Genomic DNA, 23,477 nt, shown 5'->3' on the forward strand with positions numbered 1-23,477 from the left:
ACACACACACACACACACACACACACACACACACACACACACACACACACACACACACACACACACACACACACACACACACACACACACACACACACACACACACACACACACACACACACACACACACACACACACACACACACACACACACACACACACACACACACACACACACACACACACACACACACACACACACACACACACACACACACACACACACACACACACACACACACACACACACACACACACACACACACACACACACACACACACACACACACACACACACACACACACACACACACACACACACACACACACACACACACACACACACACACACACACACACACACACACACACACACACACACACACACACACACACACACACACACACACAAGGACGAGGAGTGGTTTTCAACAATGACAATGTATTAAATCTTTATATGTCTCTAATAAAAGAACTGTCACGCAACGTGACCTGGAGGTACATCCCTTCCGAATCAAACCCGGCCGACCGTCCTTCTCGGACCGTCCTACCTCCCTATGCCCGCTCGGCCTCGGATTCGGGGTCCGGGTGGGTATATAGGTGGGATGACGCCTGAATTGGTCAGTCGATCGAGGTTTTGCATAGAGGAAGGGAGGTGCCTCCAGATCTATCACTCCACACACCGGTGTGGAGTTTTGTTAGCTTCTCCCATCCGGCGCCTCCCCCGGTTGCGGATAGGGGAATGCCCGCTAGAAATAGAGGGTACCGGGGAAATAAAATACCCGGGGCGGACAGAAAAGCTAAATAGGGGAAGGAACCCCGAAAATAAACCAAATATGGTAGTCCAGCAGAAGGAATTGGTTACGGTGCAGGGGAGGGATACCCCAGTACCGGCGCTGTTAGGGAGTGAGCAAGCGGGCTCCCAGGCGTCGTCATCCAACGACCGCAGTGTTGCAGGGGTTGGTCACTCGGCCCCTGTAGCATCTAATGCTACAAGTGACACCAAGGTGAACAAATATAGTGAACTATCACTTGAAGGGGCTGAACACCTTGTTCTGCATATGACAAGTGAGGAGGAGGAGAAACAGCAGCTGCAGAACTTGTTGGAATTACATGGCGGCTTGCTGCAGGAATTGGGTGAGTTTATTAGAGGAAAGTCCAATGTCCATAAAGCCATCCACAGTAAGGTGGCGAGTCTGACATCCAGTTGGCATCGGATTGCGGAGCTCGGCGGAACAACGAAAGTTGTCGAACAGAAGCCGATAAGGTCTGCAGCAGGTACACGTTCCACTTCATCGCAGACCAAGAATGTGGAAGACAAGGCTACAAATACGACATCTACCCAGACCCGGCGCGAGAAACGTGGTGCGCGGGAGAGCAATAAAGGTTCTGTGGAGCCAGGGGGATCTGAAAAGGGTCTGCGCGTAATTGCAGCGGGAAACGGGAGAACTCCGCTGATGCCGCAGTTGGCGGGTCAGGTGGAAGTGAGGGAAAAACAACCAGAGGAGTATCCGCTACTTGTATCACCGGAGGAAAGAGAAGGTGAATGGCAGGTACAGAATAAGAAGAGGAGGCCTCAAAAGAAGGACAAGCTAAATAATCCGCAATGGCCGGCCAAACAGCGCAGAAGGGCCATGCCGAATGCGCTCATTGTTGAGGCGAAAGCCGAAATGAGCTACGCGGAAATCCTGAGCCATATGAAAAAAGACCAAGCGCTGAATGATGTAAGCACCTCAGTGCATAGGATTCGTAGGACAAAGGGCGGTGGTTTGCTCTTTGTTCTTACGAAGGAGAGCACCGAAAAGGCGTCTGAACTGCGTTCTGTCATGGAGAAGGCTCTGGGTGGGAATGCCACCATCAAGTGTAAAACGCAAGAGCTGGATGTGGAAATTAAGGACATGGACGAAGTTACTACAAAGGAAGAAGTTTTGGAGGCCATCCAGCGCGACCTTGGCGAAGACTGTGGCATAACGTTGGCATCGGTTAAATCACTCAGGTTCACGTACGACAGAACCCAGACTGCGGTCGTAAGACTGTCAGCACTGGTGGCCAAGAAGCTCTTGGAGCGTGAGCACATCCGCATTGGATGGACCTCTTGCCGTATAAGAGAGATAGTGAGGCCCCTGAAGTGCTTCAAGTGCTGGGGCTTTGGCCATCTGTCTAGAAACTGCAAAAGTGAAGTTGACAGGTCAAGGTGCTGCATCAAATGCGGCAAAGAAGGTCACAAAATCGCGGAGTGCAAGGCGGATGCGCACTGTGCACTATGTGATGGCAAATGTGACATGGAGCTTGCTAGCCATATAGCAGGCAGTCGTCGATGCCCGGTGTATGTGCGGGCACTCCAGGTTGCTGTTAAGCTCAGGAAATGAGGGTACTGCAGCTCAACCTCCAACATTGCAGGGTAGCACAGGATCTGCTCATGCAGACGGTGCGGGAGCTGAAGCCGGACCTGGCCATCCTCTCGGAACCCTACAGGCATCTGGGTAACCAACCTTGGGTGTTCGATGGAACTGGAAAGGCTGTGATCTGGTCTTGCGGGAGGTCTCCATTTCAGGATTCTGGCTGCCAGACGGTCCAAGGTTTTGTGAGAGTAAAGGTCCAGGGTGTACATTTTTACAGCTGCTATGCACCACCCAGTTGGACTCTGGACGAGTTCCAGGATTTCCTTACCATGCTGGTATCAGATGCGAAGGATCGCTTCCCGGTAGCCATTGCCGGCGATTTCAACGCATGGGCGATAGACTGGGGCAGCAGGAAGACGAATGCAAGGGGGCAAGCCCTGCTTGAGGCTTGGTCGGCTCTAGATGTGGTCCTACTCAACACAGGTAGCGAGCCCACCTTCGTCAAGGGAGAGTCCTCATCTATAGTTGACCTCACCTTTGTGAGCAGTAGTCTAGTGAAGGGAGATCGTTTCTCGTGGAAGGTGCAGGACATTTACACCCACAGTGATCATCAGGCCATACTGTGGGAGATAAACGAGGATGCGAAGCGAGGGGCGAAACCACCAAGATCGAACTCAAGGGGCTGGAGAGCCAAGCTGTTCGAAGCTGATCTCTTTTGCGAGGCATTGAACACTAGTCCTGTGAATTATGGAGACGCGACGGAAAAGGTGGAGGAGGTCATGCGAAGGGTTACTGAAGCTTGTGATGTAACTATGCCGCGGAAGAACTATAATGACAGTCGACCTCCGGTACACTGGTGGAGCGAAGGGATTGCAAGTCTTCGAAGTAAGTGTCACCGGGCCCGCAGACTAGCTCAACGGGCCCGAGGGAAACCCACGTTTGCCACAATGGAGGAAAAGTTCAAGGACGCTAGAAGAGAACTCAAAAAGGCCATCAAGGAAGCCAAAACCGAGAGCTGGAAAGAGCTTATCAGTGAGGTTGACAGCGACCCGTGGGGCAGGCCATATAAGGTTGTCATGAGTCGATTGAAGAGCCAGCCCATGCCATCGCCTACCTGTCCAGTGCTACTTGGGAAAATTGTATCAACTCTGTTCCCAGAACAGAAAGAGGAGAGTTATGATATCGAGGAGAAGGCAGACGGGGAAATTCCAGCCATCACGGAAGAGGAGATGCTCACTGCAACAGCAAGGGTGAAAAACAACAAAGCTCCTGGCATTGACGGAATCCCAAACGTGGCCCTGAAGATAGCCATCAAGGCTGCACCTGCGATGTTCCTCGATATGTATAATGCATGTCTCAAGGAAGGAACATTCCCGGATAAATGGAAATGGCAGAGACTAGTTCTACTGCCTAAAGGAAAAAAGCCTCCGGACGAACCATCATCGTATCGTCCGCTCTGTATGTTGGACACGGTTGGAAAGGTCTTTGAAAGGATCATTTATAATAGGATCGAGGAAGTCGTGGATCCCTTGCTGGCGGAAACCCAGTATGGGTTTAGAAAATCCCGCTCTACGTTGGATGCCATAAGCGAGGTGGTCAGTACTGCAAAGGACGCAATATCAGGGAAAAGGTATGCAAGAGGCTCCAAGCAGTACTGCTTGATTGCCACACTTGATATCAAAAATGCCTTTAATTCAGCGAGTTGGAAGTGTGTCATGGAGGCTCTAAAGGAGTTTAATGTTCCATGGTGTCTTCGGAGGATGGTGGCGAGTTACCTGAATAACAGGTTTCTAGTGTACAACACAGAAGACGGACCGAAGACGTATAGAGTGACTGGAGGGGTTCCTCAGGGCTCAGTACTGGGGCCACTCCTGTGGAACATCCTCTACAATTCGGTACTGCTGCTGAGGCTACCGCGCGAGGTGCGCCTCGTGGCATTCGCTGATGACTTGGCGGTGGTAATTACCGCTAAACTTGTGGAGCAAGTCACCGCTATATTCGGGGAGGTTTTCTTGGCGATCAGGAAATGGATGTTTTCTGTCGGATTGGAATTGGCAGATCATAAAACTGAAGCGGTTCTCGTTTCAAGCAGAAGGCGGTGCGAAAAAGTGACACTTTACGCCGGCAATACCGAGATCAAATCGCGGCCGTTCATTCGGTATCTGGGGGTGACCCTGGACGCCAGGCTAAATTTCAAGGAGCAGGTGGGGCAAGTCAGTGGCAAAGCTTCTTTAGTGGCTTCCACACTGCAACGGCTTATGCCCAATGTTGGTGGCCCCAAGCAGAAAAGAAGACAACTGCTGGCATCGGTTATAACCTCAGTGCTAACCTATGGGATTCCCATATGGGCTGATGCACTGCTGAGGAAGTGGTATCGAAGGAAGTTAGCAGCGCCATACCGGATTAGTGCTTTGCGGGTGGCAAGCGCTTTTCGGACAGTTTCCGATGACGCCATAACGGACAGTTTCCGATGACGCCATAAACGTCATTTCGAGTATGTTACCAGTGGAGCTCCTGGCAAAGGAAAGGAAGAACTGGTATCGACAGGAGAACCCGGGTGAGACCAGGAAAGAAATAAGAGAAGAGAGTGTTAATGAATGGCAGAGATTGTGGGACACATCAATGAAGGGAAGATGGACGCACCGGCTTATCCCAAACGTGGCGAAATGGATAAACCGTTCCCACGGGGAGCTCAATTACTACCTCACGCAGGTGCTATCAGGACATGGGTGTTATCGTGCGTATTTGCACAAATACAAGCATGAGGATTCGCCGTACTGTCCAACGTGCCAAGGAGTCGAGGAGAATCCTGAACACGTGATCTTTGAGTGCCCACGGTTCAGTGCATCTCGAGATGCACTTGTGTTAAAGTTAAACACTCAACTTACGCCAGAGACCTTGGTGGAACATATGATCACGTCGGAAGTCACCTGGAGCGTGATTTGCGACTACATTACAGCCATCATGAAGGAGCTACGACGAGCAGAGCGCGAGCTACGACGAGCAGAGCGCGCCAGGAGCGCAACAATGGAAACGGAAGCATAAAAACTATAGGAAAAGCTACGGCTAATGGTGTCTCCTGCGAAGTAATAAGCCACCAGCAGTACCGCAGGAGAAAATAAAGACCACAGAGGAAGAGACGAGGGGTTTTAGTCGGTGGGAGTCCGACACGAGGGACAGGAAACATGAGGGTTTCATGTCTATCAGTGCATAAAGCATTTCCCCTGAACTCTTTATAAAAAAAAAAAAAAAAAAAAAAAAAAAAAAAAACAACACACACACACACACACACACACACACACACACACACACACACACACACACACACACACACACACACACACACACACACACACACACACACACACACACACACACACACACACACACACACACACACACACACACACACACACACACACACACACACACACACACACACACACACACACACACACACACACACACACACACACACACACACACACACACACACACACACACACACACACACACACACACACACACACACACACACACACACACACACACACACACACACACACACACACACACACACACACACACACACACACACACACACACACACACACACACACACACACACACACACACACACACACACACACACACACACACACACACACACACACACACACACACACACACACACACACACACACACACACACACACACACACACACACACACACACACACACACACACACACACACACACACACACACACACACACACACACACACACACACACACACACACACACACACACACACACACACACACACACACACACACACACACACACACACACACACACACACACACACACACACACACACACACACACACACACACACACACACACACACACACACACACACACACACACACACACACACACACACACACACACACACACACACACACACACACACACACACACACACACACACACACACACACACACACACACACACACACACACACACACACACACACACACACACACACACACACACACACACACACACACACACACACACACACACACACACACACACACACACACACACACACACACACACACACACACACACACACACACACACACACACACACACACACACACACACACACACACACACACACACACACACACACACACACACACACACACACACACACACACACACACACACACACACACACACACACACACACACACACACACACACACACACACACACACACACACACACACACACACACACACACACACACACACACACACACACACACACACACACACACACACACACACACACACACACACACACACACACACACACACACACACACACACACACACACACACACACACACACACACACACACACACACACACACACACACACACACACACACACACACACACACACACACACACACACACACACACACACACACACACACACACACACACACACACACACACACACACACACACACACACACACACACACACACACACACACACACACACACACACACACACACACACACACACACACACACACACACACACACACACACACACACACACACACACACACACACACACACACACACACACACACACACACACACACACACACACACACACACACACACACACACACACACACACACACACACACACACACACACACACACACACACACACACACACACACACACACACACACACACACACACACACACACACACACACACACACACACACACACACACACACACACACACACACACACACACACACACACACACACACACACACACACACACACACACACACACACACACACACACACACACACACACACACACACACACACACACACACACACACACACACACACACACACACACACACACACACACACACACACACACACACACACACACACACACACACACACACACACACACACACACACACACACACACACACACACACACACACACACACACACACACACACACACACACACACACACACACACACACACACACACACACACACACACACACACACACACACACACACACACACACACACACACACACACACACACACACACACACACACACACACACACACACACACACACACACACACACACACACACACACACACACACACACACACACACACACACACACACACACACACACACACACACACACACACACACACACACACACACACACACACACACACACACACACACACACACACACACACACACACACACACACACACACACACACACACACACACACACACACACACACACACACACACACACACACACACACACACACACACACACACACACACACACACACACACACACACACACACACACACACACACACACACACACACACACACACACACACACACACACACACACACACACACACACACACACACACACACACACACACACACACACACACACACACACACACACACACACACACACACACACACACACACACACACACACACACACACACACACACACACACACACACACACACACACACACACACACACACACACACACACACACACACACACACACACACACACACACACACACACACACACACACACACACACACACACACACACACACACACACACACACACACACACACACACACACACACACACACACACACACACACACACACACACACACACACACACACACACACACACACACACACACACACACACACACACACACACACACACACACACACACACACACACACACACACACACACACACACACACACACACACACACACACACACACACACACACACACACACACACACACACACACACACACACACACACACACACACACACACACACACACACACACACACACACACACACACACACACACACACACACACACACACACACACACACACACACACACACACACACACACACACACACACACACACACACACACACACACACACACACACACACACACACACACACACACACACACACACACACACACACACACACACACACACACACACACACACACACACACACACACACACACACACACACACACACACACACACACACACACACACACACACACACACACACACACACACACACACACACACACACACACACACACACACACACACACACACACACACACACACACACACACACACACACACACACACACACACACACACACACACACACACACACACACACACACACACACACACACACACACACACACACACACACACACACACACACACACACACACACACACACACACACACACACACACACACACACACACACACACACACACACACACACACACACACACACACACACACACACACACACACACACACACACACACACACACACACACACACACACACACACACACACACACACACACACACACACACACACACACACACACACACACACACACACACACACACACACACACACACACACACACACACACACACACACACACACACACACACACACACACACACACACACACACACACACACACACACACACACACACACACACACACACACACACACACACACACACACACACACACACACACACACACACACACACACACACACACACACACACACACACACACACACACACACACACACACACACACACACACACACACACACACACACACACACACACACACACACACACACACACACACACACACACACACACACACACACACACACACACACACACACACACACACACACACACACACACACACACACACACACACACACACACACACACACACACACACACACACACACACACACACACACACACACACACACACACACACACACACACACACACACACACACACACACACACACACACACACACACACACACACACACACACACACACACACACACACACACACACACACACACACACACACACACACACACACACACACACACACACACACACACACACACACACACACACACACACACACACACACACACACACACACACACACACACACACACACACACACACACACACACACACACACACACACACACACACACACACACACACACACACACACACACACACACACACACACACACACACACACACACACACACACACACACACACACACACACACACACACACACACACACACACACACACACACACACACACACACACACACACACACACACACACACACACACACACACACACACACACACACACACACACACACACACACACACACACACACACACACACACACACACACACACACACACACACACACACACACACACACACACACACACACACACACACACACACACACACACACACACACACACACACACACACACACACACACACACACACACACACACACACACACACACACACACACACACACACACACACACACACACACACACACACACACACACACACACACACACACACACACACACACACACACACACACACACACACACACACACACACACACACACACACACACACACACACACACACACACACACACACACACACACACACACACACACACACACACACACACACACACACACACACACACACACACACACACACACACACACACACACACACACACACACACACACACACACACACACACACACACACACACACACACACACACACACACACACACACACACACACACACACACACACACACACACACACACACACACACACACACACACACACACACACACACACACACACACACACACACACACACACACACACACACACACACACACACACACACACACACACACACACACACACACACACACACACACACACACACACACACACACACACACACACACACACACACACACACACACACACACACACACACACACACACACACACACACACACACACACACACACACACACACACACACACACACACACACACACACACACACACACACACACACACACACACACACACACACACACACACACACACACACACACACACACACACACACACACACACACACACACACACACACACACACACACACACACACACACACACACACACACACACACACACACACACACACACACACACACACACACACACACACACACACACACACACACACACACACACACACACACACACACACACACACACACACACACACACACACACACACACACACACACACACACACACACACACACACACACACACACACACACACACACACACACACACACACACACACACACACACACACACACACACACACACACACACACACACACACACACACACACACACACACACACACACACACACACACACACACACACACACACACACACACACACACACACACACACACACACACACACACACACACACACACACACACACACACACACACACACACACACACACACACACACACACACACACACACACACACACACACACACACACACACACACACACACACACACACACACACACACACACACACACACACACACACACACACACACACACACACACACACACACACACACACACACACACACACACACACACACACACACACACACACACACACACACACACACACACACACACACACACACACACACACACACACACACACACACACACACACACACACACACACACACACACACACACACACACACACACACACACACACACACACACACACACACACACACACACACACACACACACACACACACACACACACACACACACACACACACACACACACACACACACACACACACACACACACACACACACACACACACACACACACACACACACACACACACACACACACACACACACACACACACACACACACACACACACACACACACACACACACACACACACACACACACACACACACACACACACACACACACACACACACACACACACACACACACACACACACACACACACACACACACACACACACACACACACACACACACACACACACACACACACACACACACACACACACACACACACACACACACACACACACACACACACACACACACACACACACACACACACACACACACACACACACACACACACACACACACACACACACACACACACACACACACACACACACACACACACACACACACACACACACACACACACACACACACACACACACACACACACACACACACACACACACACACACACACACACACACACACACACACACACACACACACACACACACACACACACACACACACACACACACACACACACACACACACACACACACACACACACACACACACACACACACACACACACACACACACACACACACACACACACACACACACACACACACACACACACACACACACACACACACACACACACACACACACACACACACACACACACACACACACACACACACACACACACACACACACACACACACACACACACACACACACACACACACACACACACACACACACACACACACACACACACACACACACACACACACACACACACACACACACACACACACACACACACACACACACACACACACACACACACACACACACACACACACACACACACACACACACACACACACACACACACACACACACACACACACACACACACACACACACACACACACACACACACACACACACACACACACACACACACACACACACACACACACACACACACACACACACACACACACACACACACACACACACACACACACACACACACACACACACACACACACACACACACACACACACACACACACACACACACACACACACACACACACACACACACACACACACACACACACACACACACACACACACACACACACACACACACACACACACACACACACACACACACACACACACACACACACACACACACACACACACACACACACACACACACACACACACACACACACACACACACACACACACACACACACACACACACACACACACACACACACACACACACACACACACACACACACACACACACACACACACACACACACACACACACACACACACACACACACACACACACACACACACACACACACACACACACACACACACACACACACACACACACACACACACACACACACACACACACACACACACACACACACACACACACACACACACACACACACACACACACACACACACACACACACACACACACACACACACACACACACACACACACACACACACACACACACACACACACACACACACACACACACACACACACACACACACACACACACACACACACACACACACACACACACACACACACACACACACACACACACACACACACACACACACACACACACACACACACACACACACACACACACACACACACACACACACACACACACACACACACACACACACACACACACACACACACACACACACACACACACACACACACACACACACACACACACACACACACACACACACACACACACACACACACACACACACACACACACACACACACACACACACACACACACACACACACACACACACACACACACACACACACACACACACACACACACACACACACACACACACACACACACACACACACACACACACACACACACACACACACACACACACACACACACACACACACACACACACACACACACACACACACACACACACACACACACACACACACACACACACACACACACACACACACACACACACACACACATATATTAAATTTTCTATGATCGGTAAAAGCGAAGAAAAATTACAATACCGATATTTTACCTCATCAAAGATGTGTAGCATGTTGAGTGCTTGATCACGGAAAGAGAGCAATAGGGTCAGTTCTCAAGTAAACTTTGAAAGTTGATGGAGAGGGCAAGGTGGTAAAATATTGGGGTTGGGGAAATTAGGGGAAATAAGAGGGGCAGGGAGATATGTCTGTTGAGATGTCTTATTACGATTCTTACGCTTTTTTTAATTTAGAGAAAACATTTAAAATCGTACTATTAATTATACTAAGTTCATGATTTTGTCTTGATGAATATGAAAACAATTGCTAGCTTACAGTTCAAAAGTCTCAGTTTACCAATTCTACCGCAGTTAATTCTCTGGAGATAAAGGGGTGGTGACCCATTTCGGAAATGTACACGTGCATAATGCGAACATACGAAAAAAACTGTTACTCAATTCGCGATTAAAAATCATAAACAATTCCAAAGCCTAGAATTAAAAAAAAATACCATTCACAATCATCGGAGAGAATGAATGGGAGACTGCGAAAGGAAGCTCATAACTTTGAAAATTATTTTTTTAGCAATGGGTAACAATAAGACAACGTATAGAAAACGAAATAAAACTGAATACTATTATAAACCTAACGTCTAAGCCCTGCACAAATGTGGACTCTGATTTTATACGTATACAAATATAGGAAACACTGGTTTCCATACAATTCCCCGTCCATTGAAGACTTGGCTATAAATGGAGAATCTCATAAACGTAATGCTCACGGGGATCGTATTCGTGGAATTCTTCAATTCTGATATTTTTGAAAGACAATTTGTTTTCCATAGAGAAAATTTATCAATAAGACCTGGCTTTTGACTTGTGGCAACTTCATCATGTACAGAGTACTATATTACATTGGTTCATACAGCATCATGGGGTGTGTGTGGTCTATCCAGTTTTTATAATAGCCAAATGAAGTGGTCAAAGGACAAATCAACGGTAGTAAGATATTGTCTCAGGCATTACTTGATGGTAGTCTTTCATACTAGGCGTTAATGAGGGAGGATTAACTCGGCAGATTCCACTAGAATATTTATTTTTCACGACTATGGTTTCGTCAAAACTTCATCAACCATAGTCCTGAAAAATAAAAAAAATTCTAGTGGAATATTCCGAGTTAGTCCTCCCCATTTACGCATTGTTTTAGTACTAAAACTAAAGCATCCATGTCGTATGCGTCACCCAGGAACCTCTTAAATTTTCGCCATTTTTACCTCTTTTAGGTTTCGAAATGCAGCGCTTTTTATGGGAACATGTGCCTGCCTAGTTCCACTCTATATGCATAAAACTACAAAAGTGGATCTCACCCTACCTTTTCTGTTTTCACATGCTTGCGAAGATAGTCTAAGGATTTATTCAAACCGAAGAAACAACTGTCGCATTACTACAAAAAGGAACCTGATAGAAAATAATCACGAAATTCCACTTGGCTATGCATTCGGGGGCGCAAACAAACAAAATTTTAACAATGAAAGATCAAGATAATGAATGCAGTGTTGTTAGGTGCGTGAAACGCCTTCAAATTAAAATTAAAATTGTTTAACAAAATGCACAAAACCTCCGGTAATTTTCTCCCGACATAAGAAGCAGAAAGATGGAGTGCATAAAAAAGCAAAAATGATGTTTTCGAAGCATTTTTGTGAGATGTGCAATCAGTTAATACAAGCTAATTGTTATTTAATCAATTTTCTTATATATTGGCATTAAAAACGTGGTATTGGAAAATATAAACTTTCTAAGTCCCATTGAATTTCATTAAAATTACCAGTTTCGTCGAACTGGCGACATCATAATACCTGCTGACGTCGAGTGTTCGACGAAAATAATCGGTTTTTAATAAAATTCAGCAACATTTAGTTTTAATATTCAGAATACATCATGAAGTTTCATAAGTTTTGTGCAGAGGACCATGTATTTCATTATAAAACGTTTTCATTTGGATATAATAATTCTGATGAATATTTTTCGCTGCTAAAAAGTATTTATTCAGAATTTTATCATTTTTTCATCAAATGACTCTACGCTATTGTTGACACTAAAAAAAATTGCACCCCACATTAAACATGAATGTCCTATAGGCAATAGGCTCCGTCACATTTACCTCGTTCACTTTCTCAATCTCTCCCTCAAATTATTCAACGATTAGGAAAGCAATACAATACCTAAAATCGAATGGAGAAGTAATCAGAGCCATGCTTTATAAATCTGATTTCTTTGAACTCGTGTTAAAATTAAAATCGCTTCAAGTTCATACGTAACAGGTCAAAAGGAATCAACCGAGCAAGTGGTCACAAATCTCAAAAGATACCATCAATTACTGCAACACAACCATAGTTCAAAAACCTTCCTTAGAAACCAAAAAAACAAAGCTTCTCCAAATCTTAACCTTACTTCAAGACACACAAATGTAAAAATAAATTTATACTTATTACACAAGCGAATCCATACGCAAAAATTTGGGATTTGAGGAAACGCACAGAGTCGAAATGAAACAAAAACCTCGCCGACGATACAGAAATTCTGGTCTCACTGGCCCAGAGTAACTATTTCCCGTCAAAAAATGTCCAATATTACTAACTCACGTTGCACATTAACGAACGCCTTGAATGTTCTGTGAAGGGATTCGAGAAAAGATTTGCCGTTTGGCGTCGAATTGAAGAGGTGGGACCGGAGGAAATAAAATTAATGGAGAGAAGGCGTCTCTCTTTACCTGTATCCAGAACCTTGAGCCGTTGAGGAAGTTAACATAAGGCTGGGCCTCATCGTAGTCGTCCGGGAGGGCGGTGGCCGAAGCGTTTGTTGGATCGGGCATGATGGTGCTGAGCACTGCTTCGGACTCCATTGTTGACGTATGAGTGAGGCAGGAGTCCGGACCAACAACCTCCCTGAAGGACGGAGAAAAACAATCTTAATATTATGCCATTTGGGGGCGCAACTAAGCATTGGGAATGTAGTTTTCTTTAAAAATAACTACATAGGTGTTTCACAAACCCCATTTTCTTGGATGCTCATGACGCATTATTGGCGAGAGTAAGTTTTCCTTATCATCATAAATATTTTATTGTTACAATTCAGTTTATTATTTATTTATATAGGTTTCACTTTCTACTAGAATAAAATTCTATTTTATAAATTTCTATATTTATTTAACTTTTATTAATCTATATTTATTTATTTAATTATATTTTTATATTTCTATATTTACTCGTATTTATTCTATAACATTTTTATCCGTACAATTTTATTCATTCAATAAACTCGTACACATCGCAATAAAAATAGTTTCTCAGCCGGTTAAAAAAATGATGAAGGACAACAGAAAAGATAAACATCTTAAGCATTTGGCAACCAAAATATGCTGTCAAAGTTGAGTGTGTACATCGTATGAAAGGCTGAGCATTTAGGTATTTTTCGGCATAGTCGCCTTGACGATGAATCACTTTTTGCATTCTTGTAACCAGGTTTTTAATACCGGCGGCGTACCTTTCTCCCGCCGCGTCACGAAGCCAACTTACGACTGCTTCTTGTACTTCCTTGTCTGAAATGTATTTCTGTTCTCCAAGGTGTTTTTTGAGAGCGGGAAACAAGTGGTAATCCCTGGGGGCAAATTCCGGGCTGTAAGGAGGGTGGTCGATGATATCCCAGCCGAATTCATTGAGTGGGGTGGTCGTTTGATGTGACATATGTGGACGTACATTGTCATGATGCAAACACACTCCTTTGGTGAGCCACCTTGCTGTAACCGAGGACCTTCGACACAATATTCTGCACGGAGAAGTAGCCACTCTCTGCATTAAGGCCTTCCTTTATCTCATGAAGGGTAATTCTCCGGGTATTGCGCACCATCTCCTCAATTGGAGCCACCGTTGATTCCGGCAAACTCGATCGCTGCTCATCGTGGACGTTTTCCCGGCCATCAAAAAACTCCCTGCACCACTTCCGCACGTTTTTGATGTCCATACACTTCTCACCGCACACTTCCACTAAATGGTGATGCATTTATATCGGAGAAGCAGTCGTCAGTTGGCTTCGCGACGCGGTGGGAGAACGGTACGACGCCGGTATTAAAGAGCTGCTTACAAGGATGCAAAAAGTGATTCATTGTCATGACGACTATGCATAAAAATAGCTAAATGCTCAACCTTCCCAACGATATACGCAAAGGTGAGAATAAATTTGATTTTTCATGAAAAAAATAGGAGACCTTACTTTTCGAATTGCCCTCGTATTTCATCAATAGGCGTGAAGTAGGTTAATAAATACTAAAAAAATATCAGATTGGAGCACAAGGTGAATCTATTTTCAGTTGATTATACGTTCGTAGATTTCTGAAATGTGGGCGTGGATAAGGATGGAAGAAGTAAAATTGATGGAAAAAGAAAGATTGACGGAAGAAAACCGAAGCACTAGACTGGGGAGGAGAGACGGGCGTTGGGAGAAATTCGGAGGAGGAGAAAAATGCGCCTGCTGAGCATTGTGATTGTTGATGGATTGTGGAAGACTTTGGTGGATGGTAGAATGCTAGGAAAGGGGGATGGAGGAAAGAGGAGAATGAGCATGCTAGACGGGAGAAAGGGAATTAAAGAGTACGCGAAGTTACCGAAGTGATTACTGTCACAAGATGTCACATTTTGTCGTGATGGTTGCTTACGACTACAGCGATGATTGGCCTGTGTGGTCCACCCATGACCTATTCCTAACCGTAGACTATAATTAGCAATAGGACAATTAACGCCTAAATTTCAAAGCCTCGCCTAACAAGAAACAACACGACCCCTCACAGATTACTTAACTCTTCATTAATTACGCATAAATTCTATCTCCCTTCATTGTGGCCAGCATGTGTATCCTTTTCCTCGCCCTACTTGGCTGACCCAGCGCTTTTCCCTAGATCACAATCTTCAGCATTCAAACGCCCATCAACGTTCTCTAATCCATTTTTCCTGCCTCCTTTGAATTTCTCCAACCCACTCTCTTTCCCCACAATGCCAATCATCTCATTGTTTGCTTTCCTTTCCGTCCATTTTACCATCTCCATTCTTCTCCACGCTCACATTTCAAAAGCCTCCTATCTACATTATCAAATTTTCAACGACCATGTTTTTGCGGCGAATAAAGCCACATTCCTTATCAAAGTTTTCACTATTTTTTTCTTAACATCCTTACTCAACTTTATCTTCATTCCCTCCTAACTTTCTAAATTTCCTAAAATTTCTGTGCATAACGCAATTTTTCTTCTAACCCAAAGGGACAAAGTTTACCCATCTTGGAAGTGTCTTGAACCCAGATGAACAAGGTAATACAAGAGTATCAATCTATCTACTTCTTGTAAATAGATAGATAAACGTCACCTAAGTAAAGACATTTATCCATCTATTACCTTGTCCATCTTGGTGCAAGACACTTCCAAGATAGGTAAACTTTGTCCATTTGGGTGGATAATTTGGTAGGGGTAGGATTTTATGGGCTATGAGAAGGATGGAGGCGAACCCGACGAAGGCATTAACATGCTCTTAACGAATGACGCCAAGCATCACATAATTTAACGAGTCATCCGACGGACAAGGTACTTCACTTGAAGTGCTCTTCACATAGCCTACCAAGTATGGATGGGAACATCTCTGAAAACTTTTGTTATCACCAGAACTCGAATCCGGGATCTAGCCAGTACACCAGTAACCGCAACAAACCCGATCGAAGCATACATATTCTTGTTAATGGAATTCTTGTACAACTCACCATTTTATACGTGGTTCACTAGAATTTTAAGTGCTCCAACGGCTTGCGTTATAAACATATACAGCTCTTAGCCGCTGAAGAGAAATTCATCACGGGACGCCATAACTTGCATATGCTATGAGGGATTTGAAACCACGAATTCCATGTTCGTGGGCGAGAGCTCTTTTGACCCCGCCCCTTTGTGACTGTAGATGACACACTCTGCACTCCATGCCCTAAATTCAACGAAGGGTTACTACGGTGTCCATCGCCATGCAAACTCCACAGGCTGGCCTGCAGGGGACCACTGGGGGAGGTGGGGTTGAGTTGAAGGGGGAAAGAATAAAAATAGGAGGGCAGACCGAAAGTGAAGCTCTCTCTCTTTCTTCGTAGGTATTAGGGGTTGAAAGAAGAAAACGAAGATGAGCGACGAACAGCGTGGGGGATAAGAGAATACGGGAAGCGGATCCCTTTCATTCAAGAGGGTCGGAAATGGTATATATTTGTTTGAGTCACCAAAGCCAATTGAGAGTAAAACATCGAATTGTAACCTTGTACCATGCTGCTTTTCATTATTTGCTTAAAGCCCTTCTTACGTCCGTGAATCACTCAGTAAACTTGAATCCTAACTTTCTAAGAAAATTAGGACATGTGAGAGTTACGGCTAGTTTTTCATTATAAAAGTGCCGGATTGCAAGTGGAAAAGTACGAGGGGAGCTCGAAATAGGATACGGACCATAATAAAATTGATGCAGTGGACTTTTTTCTCAATTCAGTTTATAATCACTGCTTACGTAAGGAGTGCCAATAAAACACGTTACCATGGGTTGGAACAACAACAATAATAATAATAAAAAAATTACACTCCAGTAGCTTTTCCAATTTCCAAGAGCCGCCTGAGTAGTCCTTTTCCGTTTCACGTATGGCCACCAATTTTTCGAATAATGCGATCTACGTCATTATGCCATTACAATTATTGGAATAAAATACTGAAATATTAAATACAATGGACCCGGGCACATTTTTACGATTATTAAATCACTCGAGTAATAAAAAGGACACGAGCAAAAAAACGGAATTGCTCATCAGGTTGCCGTCACTATTCGGTTCAAATCCCACTGCCGAAAGAAAAAAAATGTTGAAAAGGAAGTGAGAATTTCACCCGTGCATTGTAGCAATATTTCTTTCCTCCCTGGACCCGAATGACAACTGACCTATAGCCTATGGCTAATAGTTTCACAATTGAAGAATAAAACGACATCAAATCGATCGCCATTCCAATGGCGGATTTAGCTTTGGCTCATGATTGCTTAGGAGTTGCACGTGTATGGGTAGCTATCCGGGGAATTCTTTTCTTCCATAGTTTTTATGTCCGCGATATCCGTAACCTGTTGAGAGGACTGCGAAGGACAGCTCCATATGGTTACTCTCCCCATAAGTCCTTGCTGTCGTTGAGGCTCTTCAAAATCTTTATTGGGGAACGATTTTTGCTTCCAGCGGAGACGTTTTAATCGATGGCGAGATCAAAAAATAGCATCCATGGAGGACTGGAATTTTGAAAGGATTGGGGTTTCAATCTCCACGATGGAATACCACCCACGTTTCAAATAGGATATATTTTTCTCTATAGGAACCTGTCTTACAAGGAGACTGAGGGAAATTGAAATTCAGATTATATCCTTCTGGGAGGAGTCTTGAGTCAAATACACAGGAATTTTGAGAATAAAATAAGAAACTAGTTTCAGTAACTTGGTTTTTTCCTCCAGCACAAGTTTTTTATCACAGGCCATCATATTTTACAGGAACATAATTACTTTTACCAAGGAAAACCTTATTTTCTTCGCAAATTTTTTACGATGATTATAAAATATTTAAAACAAATTCTTCGAATCACGTTAAACAAAACTGAAATAACAGAATACGATAAACAACGAGTGATAAATAATAATGAGTTCCTGATCTCGTTGAGGATTTTGAAGTTCCATTAGCTCTCGGTTATTCGTTACGTTTAATGCATCATGCCGAGTAATAAAATAATGTACTAATGTGACAAAATTACTCAATCTAGTACTAACTAAAAAATCTTAAAGTAATTAACTTATAAAACTCATATGTATATCTTTTCCTAAATCAGAGGCAAAAATTCCTAGATTAGGTAAATAATTTAGTTTTTTCGGCGTGACATTTCAAGCACTTTGTCCCGGGTGAAATCTCACGGTTTTATTGTATAACTTCGTTCAATCCCCCTATAGATTGTTATTTTAATCTGATGTAATGAAGGTTGACTAATTAGACTGGACGATCTCGTCTACCAATCCAGAGGTTTTTTCCCCAATCTAGGGCCTGGATGCTTGTGATTTTCTTTATTGTACTGCATAACATTTAGGTGGAAGAAGGGACTATGATGTCCAAATCTCGTCAATCTCAATCAAGTCGTTTAAAAAATAAATTTCGTTCCCGAAGGCACGTTTAGAATAGATAAAGAAAATAAAAAAGAACTGGAAAAGCATGTGATAGAAGGGGTAAGATTTTTTCAATTGAGAGCATCAAGAAACATACGGAAAATCAATAACGTGCACTGCAAAAGGGAGCCATACAGACGCCGATGTGAATTCACCCCTTCCATTTATCCCCATAGTTCAAACACTTCAAAATTTGACCCTCGCAATACTGTGAAATCCTGGTCTAAGTTGAGTGGAGGAAGAGTTAAATTTTAGCTGCTCATGCATTAATCAAGATATATGTTATTGTTTAGTTGTATTTTTACGAATTTTTATTCATTGACTGACTTTATAAAACTTTCCGAATTTTGAAAGGAGTATGCTTTCTAGCTCAGTGATTCTGTTTGTCCAAATTCAATTTATACTCCCATCAAACAAAAAAAAACATGCCTATACCTCCTCCTTGTTTTCATAAAAAAATGTTTATTTTACACAGACAATTTTTTGTTAAAAATACCATTTAGGTGGATCAGAACCGGTGCCGAAGCTGGTGTCGTATTCTCATGACGTAGTATTCAGTAACATTCCTGAAGTTGCCATATTTATCACCGAGATGCCATCGTGTACATCTATTGGAGTTTGTTGTGGTAACATACCGAGTACAGTCATTAATCCCTTAAATGGTCATTAAATTCAACGGGCGGATTTTTGGTGGCGTGTGTCTTAAGGGTTGGTTAATAGATTTCTCTACATCTGTCGTACTCGTCGTGTTCCCGTAACCCCAACCCCATGGACTACCGGGGATGTTGGGTTTGTGTATACACAAACACAAACAAATACACAAACCCAACATCCCCTGTCGTCCTATAGTTTCCAGTTACAATTCTCCCACCGAAAGAATCTCCGCATTCCTTGACCACCACCTACAACCACTTGTACTCTCCTTGCCCTCCTTCACGAAAGACACGTACCACTTCCTCGACCGTCTAAATTCCGTCTCTATTCCCTCCACACCCAACCTACTTACGGCCACCATCGACGTTACCTCCCTTTACACTTCTATTCCCCATGCAGAAGGTTTATCCTCCTTCCGGCATTATCTCTCTCTACGCCCCCTACCCCAGCGCCCCTCAACGGAATTTCTCCTCAATCTTGCCACTTTCGTCTTAACTAAAAATGCATTCACTTTCCAAAATTGTTTTTACCTACAGACAAAAGGCACAGCGATGGGAACGAGGATGGCACCATCATACGCCAATCTCTTCATGGGCCATCTCGAAGAGACTTTCCTGTCACAGCAACCCCTTAAACCTCTTTTCTGGGTCCGCTACATAGACGATATTTTTATTCTCTGGACACATGGCTCTGATTCTCTCAACAATTTCTTATCCGCCTTAAATTCATCTTTCACTGTTCAATTCACCTCTTCCATTTCAGACTCCACCATCACCTATCTTGACACAGACATCTCACTTCAAAACAACAAATTCACTACTTCAGTACACATCAAAGCCACTAACCATCAGCAATACCTACACCACACAAGCTGTCATCCTCAACACACGAAACGCTCGATTCCTAACTCTCTCTCTATCCGCGGACACCGAATTTGCAACACCACAGCCACTCTCAACAAATACCTTGCCAATCTACACCTTGCACTCCTCAAACGCGGTTACCCAGAAAAGTTACTACGAAATAAAATCCACCGTTCCACCCGACCACACACACCACACAATAACAAGCCCACATCTGACGCAGGACTCAACCTTTGCACCACCTAT

The 23,477-nt window shown here is 45.5% G+C and overlaps 1 protein-coding gene across 1 annotated transcript in view; it reads right to left on the reverse strand.

Moving 5' to 3' along the window:
• The window catches only part of Proc-R (Proctolin receptor), a 693,100-nt gene that overhangs the window by 95,478 nt on the left and 574,145 nt on the right, over positions 1–23,477 (reverse strand). Inside the window, exon 7 of the mRNA XM_071594784.1 lies at positions 16,245–16,419. Coding sequence (XP_071450885.1) covers positions 16,245–16,376 — 132 coding nt within the window. The 5' untranslated portion in view covers positions 16,377–16,419. The remainder of the gene's footprint in view (positions 1–16,244; positions 16,420–23,477) is intronic.

This window comes from Hetaerina americana, unplaced genomic scaffold (assembly GCF_022747635.1).
Source record: "Hetaerina americana unplaced genomic scaffold, ioHetAmer1.1.p SCAF_7, whole genome shotgun sequence".
Classification (NCBI taxonomy): Eukaryota; Metazoa; Arthropoda; class Insecta; order Odonata; family Calopterygidae; genus Hetaerina; species Hetaerina americana.